The 16,489-nt window shown below is 48.1% G+C and overlaps 1 protein-coding gene across 4 annotated transcripts in view; it reads right to left on the reverse strand.

The window, feature by feature from the left end:
- Positions 1-7,290: 7,290 nt before the first annotated feature.
- The window catches only part of Wt1 (WT1 transcription factor), a 43,548-nt gene continuing 34,349 nt past the window's right edge, over positions 7,291-16,489 (reverse strand). For 3 of the 4 annotated variants that reach the window (XM_021646373.2, XM_060371493.1, XM_060371491.1), the window contains 5 exons: positions 16,353-16,449; positions 13,653-13,803; positions 11,579-11,668; positions 10,661-10,753; positions 7,291-8,675 (listed from right to left, as the gene is read on the reverse strand). In XM_021646373.2, the coding sequence (XP_021502048.2) occupies positions 8,554-8,675; positions 10,661-10,753; positions 11,579-11,668; positions 13,653-13,803; positions 16,353-16,449 (553 nt within the window). In that variant the 3' untranslated portion in view covers positions 7,291-8,553. The remainder of the gene's footprint in view (positions 8,676-10,660; positions 10,754-11,578; positions 11,669-13,652; positions 13,804-16,352; positions 16,450-16,489) is intronic. The other variant, XM_060371492.1, reaches the window with a different exon arrangement.

Genomic DNA, 16,489 nt, shown 5'->3' on the forward strand with positions numbered 1-16,489 from the left:
AGGAAAAGATATTCCCAGAAGTCATAAGGTTATTGAATGAAAACCCAGTGTCAGGGCTAAGTTACTTCCCTATAAGCTGTGGGCCGGGAATGTCTCTAAAACCCCTGACACAATAAAAGCCACAGCTGTCGGTTGCCCGCCAGAACTAGATGCTAACATCTCTGTTACTGAAGTCACCACACACTCTGGTTGGAGCACATAAAGAAATCAGAAACAGAATTCCCCCTTCCTGTCAAAGGGGCTACGGGGACTATAAAGATATCCACTGAGCGATAAAGGCCACTAGCATACATTATTAAATTTTCCATCTATAAAGAGGGCCTGTTAATGTCAACCAAGTGCCAAGCAAGCTATGTCCACTGGTGTAACAGTGGTAAGACTGTTATGGATGCAATTGTTTCCTAATTGGATTTAAGGCGCATGTCACAGACAGGAACTCACATTTAATAGTGTGAGACAAACAAAAACTCGTGGTCGGGAAGATCATCAGCACACGTGGGGAAACTACTGCCTTTGTTTTGTTAAATTAGCTCTAACATGCCTGTCTGCCTGTCAAACTGCTTTCTAAATACTTGTGTCTGTGACTATAGGTTATTACTAATGTTGGCCTTGGTTAAAGAAGCTTCTTTTTGCAGTGGGTGATGATTACTTCAGACTCATAGATAAAGTACAAAAGTAGAAACGATAAGAGAATAGAAGTGTAATCATGTAGCTTAGCACCTCTCCAAGGCTTGGGAAATGTCTTGAAAGAAGCAGGTTAGAAGAATGTTGGGACCAGAAGAAGGAGCTGAGCGCTGTGGAAGTCTGACCTGGAAGCAGCATGACTGCTGCTGTCTCAGAGACAAAGCCATTTCAAGTACCCACACCAGAACTTTGTAAGGCCAGGCCCACTAATATTCCTCTGTGGAAGGAGAGAGTGCTCACAAGGCCCATGAGACAGATGATGAGGTGGCTCAGGAGGCTGGTGGGGCTTCTCCCGGAGGATACACGTGTGGTTAACAATTGTTGGGAGTAGGTCTGAGTGGTATTTGCCCATAAGACTCCCAGGATTCTGTAACTGATGGCTCATTTGTGTTTCTTTAGCCCACTTAATTGTATCGATTTACTACCTAGACTGGGTCAGATCATTTCTTTGGTGTGTCATTAGTGCCTTATCGAAGGCAAATGCTGTTTGTTCACATTGCCCCCACGGAAAGTCATGTAGCATCTGGTCGCCTCAGTCACTAGAAAATACTGACAGCTACAAATCAAGGGAGAAAAGCAGAGGCTACTTTGGGGCAAGGTAAACTGGGCCAGTGGCCTGGCCTTACCTATAAGTCCATCACAGCCTGCTCATCACCCAGTGAACTCAGGGTATATTTATCCAAAGGGCATCCACAAGAAGAGGTCAGCTCCACACAGCTGCTTCCGGGGGGGAGGCAAATGCTGGTTCTTCTAAGTATGCTTGCTGTCATCTCTCTTGCTACAACATTATCCTGGGATGGTTCTCAGCTTCTCTCCCTTGCTAGAATGGAGGTTTGTTAGGGTGCAAGATAGAAGGGACGTTGTCCCCTTGTTGAATGGCAAAGGGCAGTATAGGCTACTACATCAGAAGTAAGGGCAAGAGACATCTCGGAAGGCTTCAGACCTTCATTGCGTAGGCGAGCGTGCTCATGTTCATGCGTGCACATGTGCCAGGTGGATGCTTGTGTATGCCGTTGAGTATGGACGCCAGAGGCCAACTTCACACGTCTTCTGTAATCATTCTCAAACGTAGCCTTCCTAAGGTGGACGGTAAGAACTCAGATATGCCTTACAAAAATGGAGGCTGCCTGCTATAAAGAAGACAACTCTATCCTTGGTGACACGTTCAGCGACTCTGCCATCACTAGAAAGCAACAGCTTCCCCCAGTCACCTTCTACGTAGAGCTCTCTGGGAAAGCCATGCTGCTCTCCAAAAGTGATCGCTGGCCCTGAACCTTTCAAATGTGTTTCTCGGCTTTTCTCTTCTCTCGGTGCCTGGCTAACATCATACGCTTGTCAGTTTTGAGTTCTGGTATGTGGTATAAAATACTGAATGAATACAGTGAGCAAACGGGCTCTAGGCCTGAATATAAGAGAGAGAACATTTTGCCAGCCATGCCCGTTGTGTCTAGGAATGAGATAGGTGTCTCCAGTGCCCTGGAAAGTGGGTGAGCAGGGCAGCTGTGACATGCTCTACCCCGTCCTACTGCTGTGGTGGGGGAGGGGGTGTCCAGCGAGTTCAAGAGCATTGGAAGATACAGAGCAGTGTGTGAATTAAGAGACGGCCACTTAGGCTGAATTCTCCACTGTGCCACATCGGCAAGCTGAATGACCCTGCATGAGGATGAGGTGCTTCTCCGGACCTCGGTTTCTTCATAGGCAAAGTGGAGATTGTCCATAGGGAGAGCATGCGCAAGTGACAATGGTGCTGACGGGCCCAGGAGTTGGGCAGTGGATGTGTGCAATTGTTCCCCTTGCGTCCCTTAGGCACCCTGTATACAAGCCCTGCGCGTGGGGCTGGCAGGGCAGGTCCAGGTTCACCCAGGGGTCGGCCTTGTCAGACCTCCCTGACATCCACACCTCATTCCTCATCCGTCTCAGCTTTCTTCCTGGTTGCATCTTCCTCTTTCTACCCCTCCGCCTTTCCCCAGGAGTCTGCCTGTCCGCTCAGTGGACCTTGGAGTCCCTCATGTCAGTCCATCCTTCTCCACCACTGTCAGCTTCACCAATGCTCCAAGGATGACGCAAGAGAGGAAACACACTTGTCCCAACCATCACCCCCCTCCCCGACATTTATCTCGGCCCTGTCTCTCCAGGCCACCCTTCAACCCTCCCCTGCTCCCTGAAAATCGCTCAGTGTCTCTTCAACGCACATTCACAGTCTGGTCTGCTTCTGTTGCTTCTGTCTGTCTACAAGCTCTGCCCAAGGCCTCCTGATAACTGCCTGATTTTCAGCCTGTGCACACCGGCCCTGTCCTGAAGAGCCCTAAATTCAGGAGCACCCGTTGTCTGTCCCTCCCTAGCCCCTGCAACCCACCCCTATCCAGGAGTCTGTGGAGAATCTGAGCCCCAGAACTGCTGTCCCAGGCCGCCTGTGAGTTATCCTGCGGTGTTGCAGCCCTTTGAGACTCGCCTCCCTGTTTTCTGTCTCACCGTGAAATCCATCTAAGAACAGAATCAGGACTTTGACAGGAAAACAGGAAAGCCCAGAGCCTTCCACCGAAGCAGCTACTTTCTCGGTATAGCTTCGCTGATGATGGGCGTTCCACCGGGTCTGAGACCATCATCATAAAAAATTGTTTTTGTTCTATGTGGTTTCGAGTGTTTGTACTGTGCATGTGGGGCCTGGGGTCAATGCTGAGTGTCCGCCTATGTGGCTCTCCACCTTACTTTTCGAGACATGGTCTCTCGTTGAACCCAGCGCTCATCAATTGGCCCGTCTAACCGGCCACAGAGCTCTGGAATCCACCTGCCTCTGCCGCTGGTACTAAGTTGGAAAGTGTGCTGCCACCCCTGGCTTTTTATATGGACTCTGGGGATCCGAGTTCAGATCCTCATGTGTGTACAACTGGCATTTTACCAAACCATCGCCTCCTAAATGTGCTTTTATTTATTAACTTCAATCAAGTGAATATTTATACAGATTTCAGCCATTTGATAAGTGATCACTAAAAGAGAAGCCGTCCGTGAAAAGAGCAAGAGGCCTTTATATTGTCTTCAAGATCTGTTTTTCCTATAGTTCGTTTGCACTCATCTAAGAGTCCTACAAGCTACTCTGCCTGCTCAGATACTTCAAAGAAAAATGCCTCCTTGGAGTAGTTACTTCAGAAAGGTGGGTTCAGGTATCAGTTCTAAAGCACAGTTCTAAAGCACCCATTCTCCTCTCCTAGCTGGTGGGAACTCTTTCTGGTGAAAGGGACTCTCTTCTGTACCAGGATCTCTCAAACCTGGGGACCACTGGCACGCAGGGATGGAATAATCTTTGGCAGAGAGGGCGAGTGTCCTGGCCACGATAGACTGTTTAGCTGCATCTCTAGTATGAGCACTTCTATCATAAGCACCCGAGGCTAGTAAGCTTCTAGAAGGGCAAAGCCACACCCTGTTTGAAAGGCCTTGTGCTGGCTAGTCTTAGGAAAAACTGACACACAAACTAGAGGTTCGTAGTCTTAATGATGGAACTGCAAATTGAGAAAAAAAAAATGCCTCCATAAGATCCAGCTGTAAGGCATTTTCTTAATCGGGGATTGATGTGGGAAGGCCCGGCCCATTGCGGGTGGTGCCATCCCTGGGCTGGTGGTCCTGGGTTCTACAGGAAAGCAGGCTGACCGAGCCATGTGAAGCAAGCCAGTAAGCAGCACTCCTCCGTGACCTTTGCATCAGCTCCTACCTCCGGGTCCCTGCCCTGTTTGAGTTCCTACCCTGACTTCCTTCAGTGAGGAAGTGTAAGCCAAAAAATTTTTTTCCTCTCCAACTTCCTTTTGGGTCATGGTGTTTCATTGTAGCAATAGAACCCCTAAGACATCCCTGGTTCTAAACACGTGTGCACGTGCATACACCCTCAAGGGCACACTGGCTGGCCTGAGTTTGACGAGGGTGCTGTAGTCATTGCAATGAGAATGGCCCCATGGGCTCTTATGTTTGAACAGTCACCAACTGGCTGAACTGCCTGGGAAGGATTAGGAGCTGTGGCCTAACTGAAGGAAATATGTCATGGGGGCACACTTTGAGGCTTCATGAGCTTCCTGCCATGCCTTCTCTTGCAGTTTTGAGACATGAGCTTTTAGCTTTTCTTACCACCAGGCCTTTTCTTTCCCATCATGGCTCTAACCCTCTGGAAAATGTAAGCTCAATTAAATACTTTCTTTTGCAAGTTACCTGGGTCATGTCTTATCAAAACAATACGTAAGTAACTAATACAGAGGTTGGCACCAAGGAGTTGGCCATTCCTGTGACAGACTGGACATGTGGGTTCTGGATGAATATGGAATATGAATATGGAACAGGGCGGGTCTGTCGAATAGTTGAGACAAAGTGACGGGGTCTGAAGAGAAACCTCCTCATGGAATGTATTTCCTGGACTAGTGTGCACAGTTCCTGTGGTGCCTTCTGCATGATCCTCCTGACCCTCAGTCCATGGACTATCAAAGCAGAACCCTGGCCATTCCCAAAGGTTGGCATAGTTCAGTGCCATCTTAGTGTTTGAGTGTCACCTTTGAGTCCCTTTCAGCAGATACTTGTTGAGCCCAGCCGATAGGTTCCTTGACACATGCCAGCTGTGGCTGTCCACAACCCACCATGGCAGGAATCATCTGGAAGGGAGTCAGAACGAAGATGTTCAGGCCTTCTGCCAGCACCTCTGTAGCAGAGCCTGTACCTCAGCAAACACTTCAGGTGTTTTCTATGTGCATTAAATCTGGGAAAACATGACATGAGTAACACAGGGAAGGGGAAAGAGCCCCCCCCCCTCCTTTAGAAGTTCACATTATGTTTGGGAAGATTGACAAAAATTAAAACAATGGGGCAGAATGTGGGTTTTCATCACCAAGCACGTTTTGGTGGGAAATGGGTATTAACGACCAAGTCATTCCTCCACCATGCATGGGTGAGACTCAATGTCCTCACCTATAACACGGGGACACACTTCCTATCCGCCTGATAGGACTGCCCTAAAGACAAACAGAGCACAAAAAAGCACCACAGTGACACCAGACACCAGGTAGTGATAACGTACTCTTGAGGCTAGAGAAATTCAGAGACAGAGAGCACAGGACACTTAAAATGGTGTCGAAAGATCCCAAGTATGGAGCCAGGTACTAGAGCGAAAACAAAGGACACTTAAAATGGTGTCGAAAGATCCCAAGTACGGAGCCAGGTACTAGAGCGAAAACAAGGTGGGAAGCTGCACCCTTTGGCCAGTCTCCAGGCCTGACCACAGGGAGCACCTACCCACCACCACCCACCAGCTGCCTCCTGACAGCCTGCAGAATGTCCGCACCACGGGTCTCAGAAACACAAGGTCAACGGGTGCTCTGCAAAGGACACAAAACAGATGCGGTCGTCGTGGAGAGGCTGGCAAGAAGCCCAGCTGTCGCAAATAATCGCTGTGTTTCAAGGCACAGGAGGAAGGACATTTTGTCATTTTGCAGGCCTGACCTCTGGGCATGGCCAGACCCTGCAAGCCAAGCCAAGGATGGGGGTTCATGGGCAACAGTTTCAGAAGACTCGCATAAGCCTTTTTACACACTAGATTTTGTTCTCTTTAGTTGTCCTGCGCTCTTGCCAGGGAGGGGGCTATTGCTTTTTCATACATTAAAACAAAACTGCAGAGGTAGGATTTGAACCTAGACTGTTCGTCTTTCCAAAGTCCACACTCTTCCTTGTGGGCTGCCCTGCTGCGGACTTTGAATCTCTGGCCTTTCTCTAAGCAGCGGGAACGATGTGGTTGGACTTTTGTTGTGAAACCCCGGCTCTCTGACTCACTGGTGTCTGCCTTGCTTGTCCTGAGCTTCTCCAGAGAAATGCTGTCTTCTGGCAGGAAAAGATAAAGACGGCTGATACACATGAGTCACCGCAATCACTATAATTAACAGTGATGCAAGAGCCAGATGCAGAAGGAAAAGAGACTCCAGACCCCGTTTTTAGGCTCTCCTGACTTTGAGCTGCAAAGACTCCTCTGCAGCTAGGCTCCTTTGTGTAAATGAAGACACAAAACCTGGATTTCGTGCAAGCTCTAAGGTAATGGAGCCAAGGGAGGCTGAACAAATTGGTATCTTTGTGATGGAAAACCGTATACCATGACCAGAGAGTTGACAGGCTGCGAAGAGTGTGGGTCTCAGCTAGCGTGCTCAACTGCCCTCTAAAGGCTAAGCTTTCCCACCTGCTGAAATGAGTCACAGTAGCTACAGCTGTAAAATACAGTTGTACCAGGTGTTCAACTACTGCCCTCCTGATCCCGGGAAGGTATCAGTGAACTTTTCAAAAAGGTTAGACATCAGAAGAGCCTCTCCACCTTCCCCTGTGGGTGTGGGCGCGGTTATTTGACTAAAATAAGCCTTGAACCACAATACACACCACACCAGGAACGTCACACAAGGGCAATCTCTCCATGGTGCAGGTGTAAGGTTGCTCCAGACCGTTCCCAGAGCCCAACAAAAGAAGTCAACTGTGGTCAGGACCCCGGACGGGCTGTGCCTAGTGGCTATCAGTGTTGATAGGCATGATTCCCTGTTTAAAAGAAGTTCAACTGGCCTTGAGATTTGAACACAATACAACCAACAGACTCCTGCATTATCTTTTTGAATAGACTTTAATTGACAGCCAAGTGAAAAAAAAAAAAAAAACAAAACACTGCAGGTTACATTTTTAGCATTATCATCAATACACTGTAAGATTGAACATCCACACAGTGATGAAGCTAATATCATACACCTCCTAATTTTAGTTGACAAAGAGCACATCATATATATATATTTACACAGTATTTCAAGCAACAGTAAATAATAAACTCCCTCCCTTTAAAAAAAAAAACAACAACACACACACACCTTTAAACAATGAATTTCCTCACAATAATATATCTTTTCCCCCCCACAACACTTGCAGATTCAAAGATACTTAAGTTACTTAAGAACAGTCTTACCAGTGAAGATCCTGGACCAGCCCCTACTTTCTCTTAAAGTCATTTTAATTTTTACAACTTGAAGCCACATAGCCAGTGTGGTCTGTACACTCTGAAGACACCCCAGATGACGGAAATGAATTCTTCCACTTCCTCTGAATGAGAAGGAAAGCACAACTCTGAAGACGTATCTAATTACAACTGAAAAGTAAATCAAGAACATTTTAAACAATCTCTGCTCTTACAGTATTATTTCTTAAGAGCACAGTGCTAATGTTAACAGTGAATCGCTGAACAGGAAGGCTCCTTCAGGTTTCCACACAGGGCTTCTGGTTACTCCTAATCCACTAGGCAGTTACCTGAAACCTATGAGCTTTGAAAGTCGCCTGGTAGAATTACACCCTGCCTTCCATGTTTGCAGTCTGACCTCTGGAGTCCGCACCATACTTGCCCCTGGTGCCTTTCTGATTTATTTCTTTCTAGAGCTGTTAGTAAATGGGAACCATGACAAAAGTTTCCATTAGCAGATACATACACATGCTCTGACCTATAAATATCCCGCCAAAGAAAATGGAACAATCGCTTCGATCCTGGTGGAAATGAGCATAAAGGGGAAGGGGAAGGTAGGGAGACGTTACCAACAACGGCTCTTCTAGCAGTAGAAAACTCAGACCGAATGGCAGTGTGCTTTAAAGACACGGTGAGCCCCTCTTCCAGGCCTGGGAGTTGAGCGAGAGCGGGCAGAGCACAGACTCCCACCAGCAAATCTGATGGGCTGGGCTGTCGTCCAACAGGGAGCTCTGCCTCAGAAGTTGGGTGACGGTCCATCAACGGGTCCTTCCGCGGGTGATCGGGGAGCAGTTTCAAAAGCAGATTCGGAAGCAGTCTTCACAGTCGGCCTGGGATGCTGAGCTGTCCCTGGGTCGGGCCCCTCAAAGCGCCAGCTGGAGCTTGGTCATGTTTCTCTGGTGCATGTTGTGATGGCGGACCAACTCGTCTGACCGCGCGAACTTTTTCTGACAACTGTGCCACCGACAGCTGAAGGGCTTTTCACCTGTTGACACAATCGCCCGTCAGAGACCCTCGCAGCAGAGCGCCCGGGCACAGGTTCAACTATCAAAGGCCCGAGTTAAATCACCACAACCCGCACCGGACTCCCCTGGGCCATTCCCTAAGCTAACCAACTGACTCTTCGCCGGCAGCCTGGAAGTAGCAGTGCCTTTTGCGAGGGTTTAGAAGCACTGGAAACGAAGTAAAACGGGAACCGGTGGAAATGGGGGAGAAGTCCGGTTGGTGGGAATCTCTAAGGAACTCATGAACTCAGGGATTCTGGGAAACCTCTGTTTCATCTCTAAGGATGCTCGGAGGCCCTGCCAATGGGTCCCTGCTGTCCTCTAAGTGGGATCTGAGCTGCAAGGGCCTCTGAACCACACCACTCTGGACACTGCTGGCTGGTGGCTGGCCAGCAGTAGATCTGGGACTGAGGCTTTAGTCTCTATGGAGAGATGAGGTAAAATAAATCATGGATACCAATTTGAATCCCATTTGCTTCTTTTTAGTGCAAAGTGTGACTCAGAAATGAGCTGTGTGAAAGGGTCATCCCCAGTTGCGGCACCCCTTCTGGTGATCCATCTTGGGGGCTCTCACCCTCCTTAAAGCCAATAAATAGCTAGCGGGTGATGCCTAACACACAGGCGTTACCTGCAGAAGTGTGTCTGTTGCCGTGTGTGTCCCTCAAAACAGCCTCACGAAGAAACGTTATCCTCACTCTACAGATGAGGCTGTAAGGCTGCTGCGGCCAGGTCCAGGCAGGACTCAAACCCAGGTGTGGCTAATTCCCAAAGCCTACACTTGGCCTGTCACATCCCCAGGGCTCGCTGAGGAAAATGCCACAGGGGCCAAGCCCTGTGTCACCTGGAGGACCTTCCCAGGGGATGACTAGCCCCACTGAGAAATGTCGGACTGAAAGGCAACATGTCAAAGATACCCAAAGAAGGAGAATAAGACTCGTATCTCTCCAACACTGGGACACAGGTGCTTCGACATACCTTAAGCATATCCTGCCTGTGCTAAGGACCAGGGGCTTTCTGAAAAACTTAGTGTCATGGATCTCTCTCTCCTACTCACTGTCCATCTGCTTTTCCTAACCCGGCTCCTGCCTGCCACTCGCACCTCCTCGTGGACACTTCTCAGTCCTTTCTCCTATCAGTCCTCCCAGTGACACCCAGCCTGGCTGACCCTGGCTGACTCCTCAGTTCCCTGGCTTCCTGGGGTGGCTATATGAACTCATACTCTTTCTCCAGTAGAAAGACTAGGGATGGGATGGGGTCGGAGCCATCACCACTGAGGGCGACATCCAATTGCTCTGTGGCTCGGGGCAAATCACCTAATCACCACCCATCACTCATTTGTTAAATGAGGATTAAAAACGCCCATCCTTCTCTTCTTCCAACGATGCTCTAAGGATGGGGAGCTAACCTAAGAGACAGCCCTGCCTCCTGCTATTTTCACGGTGAAGCTCTTTAGCCTTATCGGCAAGCAGAAGGCTTCAGCAGCCACTGGCTGTGTCAACCCCCCGATTCTCTCTGTGCTAGTATAAAGGAAATATATCCATGAGTTTATGTTAATCTGGCAGAAACCTAGACTCCTCAAGGAGCTTTAACTCTAAGGAAGCAAGGAGCACACTCTTCAGTCTGGGGTGAAACATGTTTTGCTCTCGGCAAAACAAGAGTATCTTGAATTCTGATAGCGCTGTTAGGTTGAGTGCTCTATCAGTAACACAGCAAACTGGGGACAGTGGGGATCAGATCATCTCTCCGGCTTGGTTCTGAACACCCTGGACATTCTCTTCCCTAGCTCAGCGCTCTTCAACCCTTTCTCTGAAAAAACATTACCATTTATCGCTTAAAGACACTGTCACTCTCTGAATGGATTCCCAACTCTACAACTTTTACGTCGGTCTCTCTCACTACAAACAGTTTCATTCGACAGTAGCTTAAGAAAATAATGAAAAATAAATGTGAAGAAAGGTTTACGCACTTGTTTTACCTGTATGAGTCCTGGTGTGGGTCTTCAGGTGGTCGGACCGGGAAAACTTTCGCTGACAAGTTTTACACTGGAATGGTTTCACACCTAAACGGACAGAGAAGGTCTAGACTCGGCCCTAACAATGCGGGGCACAGCGAGACCCAGAAGGCCGGCTTTTTGGCAGCTGAAGAAGCCCGGCACATCCATCACATCAGCCAGGTCTGTGTCTACCTGGACCGCACATCTCCTTGATCCTGAGGCCCAGCAGAAGCCACCTGATTCTGTAAGGCAGCCTTCAGGAGCTGCTCCCGACTTGGAGAAAACCATTCCCTAACCACAAAATCCAATTCTCACCAGCAGCCAAGTGTTAAAGAGACTGAGAAAAGTGAACCACTACAAACCAGCTTCTCTCCACTGCCCTGGTTCCTGACTGCACGTCAGTGGATCACCAGCGTGCCGTGGGATCTGACTTGTGCCATGGTTCTCATGACAAACATGAGCCGTTTCCTTTCTTTCTTTTCTCTTCTTTGTAAGGAAAGACTTGGTGTTTTTTATTATTATTATTATTATTATTTACTGTGTGTGTGTGTGTGTGTAATATGTGTGTGTGTGTGTAATATGTGTGTGCATTGCCCTCGGAGACTAGTAGAATGTCAGATCCCTTAGGGCTGTACTTATGGGCCTCATGATGTGGATGCTGAGAACCAAACCCGAGTCCCCTGCAAAACCAAGTCCTCTTGACAGCTGAGCCATCATCTCCACAGCCCCTCTCCTTTTTAGAAGAAAAGTCTCCAGATGAGGGGAAGAAAGTTAGAAAAACTTAAACAGATAGATCACCCTCTCATCCGGGTTCGGCAGAGAAGACAGTCACAAACTCAGCTCTAACCCAAGCGCCTGTGACTGCTGGCTACAAGAAGTGAACCTACAAACCTGTGTGTCTCCTTTGGTGCCTTTTGAGCTGGTCTGAGCGAGAAAACCTTCTCTCGCAGTCCTTGAAGTCACACTGGTATGGTTTCTCACCTTAGGGAAGACACACATCATTCTGAGTACCATGCTGGAAGTACAACAGCATCACACGCAAGCCCTCCTAAACACAGATGAAGGGATCCTAAAACGCCCAAAGCACTTCCGGGGAGCTCACTAGGGCAGGGCTGTAGATTTCTAAGAAGATACAAATCCCACCTGCACAAGCGCCCGTGGACACAGTGGGGGAGTGAATGAAGTTCCCTCACTGGGAACCGGAGCCAATAACCGGACAACTTCAAAGGGGTCATGAACAGATTGGAATAGCCCATCCATGCAGAGGGGATAGACTGGTGCCTAGCACTGAAGCAATGTTCAAAAAAACAATACATATATTAGCAGGGACTATTTAGAGGGGCCAAAAAATAAAAACAGCTTGTTTCAAACTCCTTGGTTGAGTTGGAGATAGAATTTTAGAGAGATATGCCTTGAGGATGGCCTCGTGACTTAAGCATCCTTTGTTTTATAACCTGAAGGGCTGGTGTTCTCACCTACTGACTTATTGTTCTTGGGCCCAACATAAATGACTCCATGCTTTGAGATTCCCCAAGCTGAAGCATTTAGCAAGATTGCTGTCCTTTCATCTGAACCGAGTCAGTGATAGGATTGCGCAACCATGGACTCAGAAAGAAGGGCCCCACCCCTGTCTCCACAGTAAAAATACAACCAAACCCTGGGCGAGGAGTCCTCTGGGGAGCGTTGAGCTTCTGCAAGTGTTCCCACCTCCTCGAGATCTGACTCACTGAATTCTGGGATGGAGATCGAGCTACTTGGGGACCAGTAGGGTCTTTTCTTTCATGAATAGCTCCAAGTTACCTTTCCTGCCTCACTACAACTGATGCTTCTCTGGTTTTCCTGTGTGTCTCCTGACCTCACCGCTCCCGAGCCCTCCTCAAGCAACACCCCTCATCATTATGTGTCGATTCCCACCCATCAAAGTGTTAAATGTACATCCCCACAAATGCCACTTGCTCTGCAATGCTCTCTTATGGTTTGAATAACTGAATGTCCCCACGCTGACTCATGCATTTGACCCCTTGGTCTTAAGCTCATAGTGCTGAGGGGTTGTGGATCATTCAGGAGGGGAAACGTAACAACAAATAGTGGACTTTTGACCCTTATAGCCTGATGCACTTCTGGCTCCTGTCTCCCATCTCTCTCTCTGCTTCATCCAGAGACATGAACAAGTGGGCCTTATTCTCCCACTTCCAGAGCTTTAAGGATGTCCCCAACACAACCTTCCCTGCTGTGGTAAACTGTGCCCCAAACCATGAGCCAAAAATGAATCCATTTGTCAGGAGTTCAGTGACAGATGCAAAAGAAATACCTAGAATAGCCTGCTTGGAAACTTCATGGCCTTCTTCATCAAAGAATTGATTCCAGAACACCAAACCCTTTGGACCTAACCTTCAAAGTTCATGGTGACCCTGCCCATCAATCACTGAGTCATCTGACTGTCTTATCCCAGGTTTGTCTTCCCTGTTAAAGATGCTAACGGTCCTTCAGGAATAAAACTATCGTTTATTCAGGCCTAGAAACCTGAATCCTCTGCTAGGTGTGCAACAGCTACAATTGCTGTAGGACAATTTGAACTGAAGTGCAAGGCTTAAGAATCATGCAGTGAAGGTGTTATCACCTTCGTTGTCCATATAAAGCACCTGGAGTTCAGAGGGATGGCAAACAATTAGCTCACGGTCTCACCTGGTAGTGAGGAATGCAATGTATAAACACTTTCATTCTGCATCCTTTGCTTTCCAGCACCCTGTTCTGCTTTCTTGAACACGGTTCACCGATTTCTTTAATAAAGGATGGGAAACCAGCACACCAACGGCCCCGAAGGCCTTGGCAAATTACCTTGGGCTGACTTCTGAAAGTGCCAGCTTTCCATCCCACAAGTCCCCTGTGTCCTAAGGAGTAACAGAGTCCAGAACGGGAGCTTATGAGCCACCACTGCTCACGTCCGGGCATAGGACACACTCACCAGTGTGCTTCCGGCTGTGCATCTGTAAGTGGGACAGCTTGAAATATCTCTTATTGCAGCCCGGGTACGCACACATGAAAGGACGTTTCTCGCTGGTTTCGGAGGCCGACCGGACAAGCGTGGAGGCCACTCCAGAGACACGCCGTACATCCTGCAGGCAGAACAGAAGAGAGATGGGCCACATGTGAACCCTCATGTCAGTCCCATGGGAAAGTGGGCACTGAAACATACCAAAAGAAGAGAAGGAAGGTATGGCATGAGACAGAAAAAAAAAAAATCACCTCCATACCCTAGATGCCTGTGTCAGACATCATTAATGGATGACAGACTAGGAAATTCCATGATGCAGTGTTCGGATGTCATTACTACTGATCACCAGAACTTGGATTTGAAAGGAAGCATCTTTGGGGTCCCTCGGATAGAACCTCTAGAGAAGAAAAATTAGTGCCTGGAAAAGTCCCCAATCCATCCCTCACTTGAGACACAAGGTCTAGAATTCTGGAGCCCTGCACTGTATATGTGTGTCCTCCCACTTGGAGACGTGATCACGTGACTATGGACACAATCGAAAAACGGATGAGAACGTTCTTACTAGAGACACTGAAACACGGAATGAGGCCAGAACCGACCTGAGCTTCGCGCGTCGGCAAGTGATAAAGAAATCCTAACGCAGACATTTACCATGAAGCCTGTCTGGCATGCAACCCCTAAAAGAGTCATGACCCAGAGGCTGAGAATCACTGCTCTAAGCTCGACAACTCCCTGCCCCCACGTGTCTTCCAATCCACCACACTCGCGTTCTTATACCTAGTTCGCTTGCCTTGCCCTGAGAGGGCACTTACTTGCAAGAGAATGTTCTGTAGTGCCATACAATACTGTATTGGTAGGTCATAGTGTATGTCAACCATCTGCCTTTCTCCCAGGAATAATGGTGCTATGCGAGTAAATGGCAGGCCGGTAGGCCAGTGGTTTTCTTGGCATATTCTAAAAGAAAAAGAGTAAAGGACCAGACAGCGGATCTGATAAACTGAGTCTGGGGGGAAGACAAGAACAGTAAGCCTTTTTCGTCTCTTTTTATTCTAGATAAACTTGTGGAAATAGGACTTAAAAAAACAAACAAACCAAAAAACAAAAAAAACAACAAAAAAAAAAAACAGCTGTTACTGTCAGCCTGCAATCTGGCGAAGGATGCTGATAGTGTCTGTTGTGGGACACTCAGATGACTCCTTCGAAGCTCTGTCACATCTCCACATGTCTGTAGCTCATTTATTTCTCACCACAAGAAGAACTTGGGATGGCAGGGCACACTGTCTGGTTCCATGAAGTAGAGTTCCTTGCTCACACCACACAGAGCCTGGCCCACATGTAGCTCATTTCCAGGGCCTTAACTTTCCTTGAGATGATACTCTAGCCATTTCTCTAGTGTTTGTAAATAGCAGATGTTGAGTCTCTGGTAATTGTGGTTCTGACTACCCAAAAGAGGCTTGGGGCCTCCCCTGAAAACCCTTCACTCACAGAGACCTCTCTCCCTCCTGTTTCCACCGATAAATAATATTATTTAATTTCCACTAAGAAACAACATTAATCAGTGAAACAAGGGTGGTGGCGTCCTATAAAATTTGTGTTACACACTTCAGCTCCCGATTACCAGCCATGTGACTTTACACAAGACTCTTGTCTTGTCTGCAGCTTCCCTCACTCTAAAATGCCTACTTCTTAAATGTGCAGTGAGGATCACAGGAAAGAACAAAGGCCGTGCCTAGACGTGCAGGAGTGATGAGTTCACACTGCTAAGTCAAAGAAGCTGGCCTGAAAATTCAACACAGAGTATCCAGGATCCTGAGAAACAGGAAGTGACTGCTGGAGAGAGAGGGAAGGGAAAGGGGCATGATGCGCACAGGTGGAGTACAAGCATTTTTGAGACAGTAAACTACTCCATATTAATACTAGATATACAGATGGATGGAGGGAGGGAGGGAAGGAGTGATGAGTGGGTGGGTGGATGAGTGTGTATCAAAGCACACAGAACTATATGACAAAGCATCAGTTACAAATAATATTCTGTTTGTTTGTTTGTTTGTTTGTTGAGACAAAGGTTCTCTGTATAACCTTGGCTGTCCTGGAACTCACTCTGTAGAGAAGGCTGGCCTCAAACTCAAAGAGATCCACCTGCCCCTGCCTCCTGAGTGCTGGGATTAAAGGCATGCACTGTCCAGTGAGTTACAGATGTATACTGACATCTACTGTAACAAGTCAAGCGAAGCGTGCCAGGGGACATCATGTGAAGGTGGACATGGAGATACTACACATTTTGTAAATAGTGTGTGTAAACCCAGAAGCTAGGTAAAATCCGTGTTATAAAAGCCTGTGTCTAAGTTTAACCACACCACTATCACCAACACTGGGCCACATAGTTCTATGAGACACATCAACTCCTACAAGTCAAGGGTCCGAGTCACGAACTCAAGTGCCGATGACCAACAGGCAGGGACTGTACCACCCACCGAGGAAGGAGAAAATCCTAAAGGAAGAAAGGGTGAGATTCTGCAGGAAGTACCACAGTGGCAGTCAGGCAAGGCACCAACTCTGCCAGTGGGGCATCTCTGGTGGCAAACACCTGCCAGATGGTCCCACCAGCGGGGTGCTGTAGGGCATGTAAGCAGAAGACGCAGTGCTGTGGCTGGGCCCCCTTGCACTCACCTGGATGCCTCGGAAGACGCCGTGGGTATGTATTCTGTACTGGGCACCACAGAGGATGGGGGTCGTGTGGTTCTCGCTCTCATACCCTGTGCCGTGGCTGCAAACAAAAGGTTGAAGTTGCTTCAGGGCCACCTTTC

This window comes from Meriones unguiculatus, chromosome 18 (genome assembly GCF_030254825.1).
Source record: "Meriones unguiculatus strain TT.TT164.6M chromosome 18, Bangor_MerUng_6.1, whole genome shotgun sequence".
In the NCBI taxonomy this organism is placed as follows: Eukaryota; Metazoa; Chordata; class Mammalia; order Rodentia; family Muridae; genus Meriones; species Meriones unguiculatus.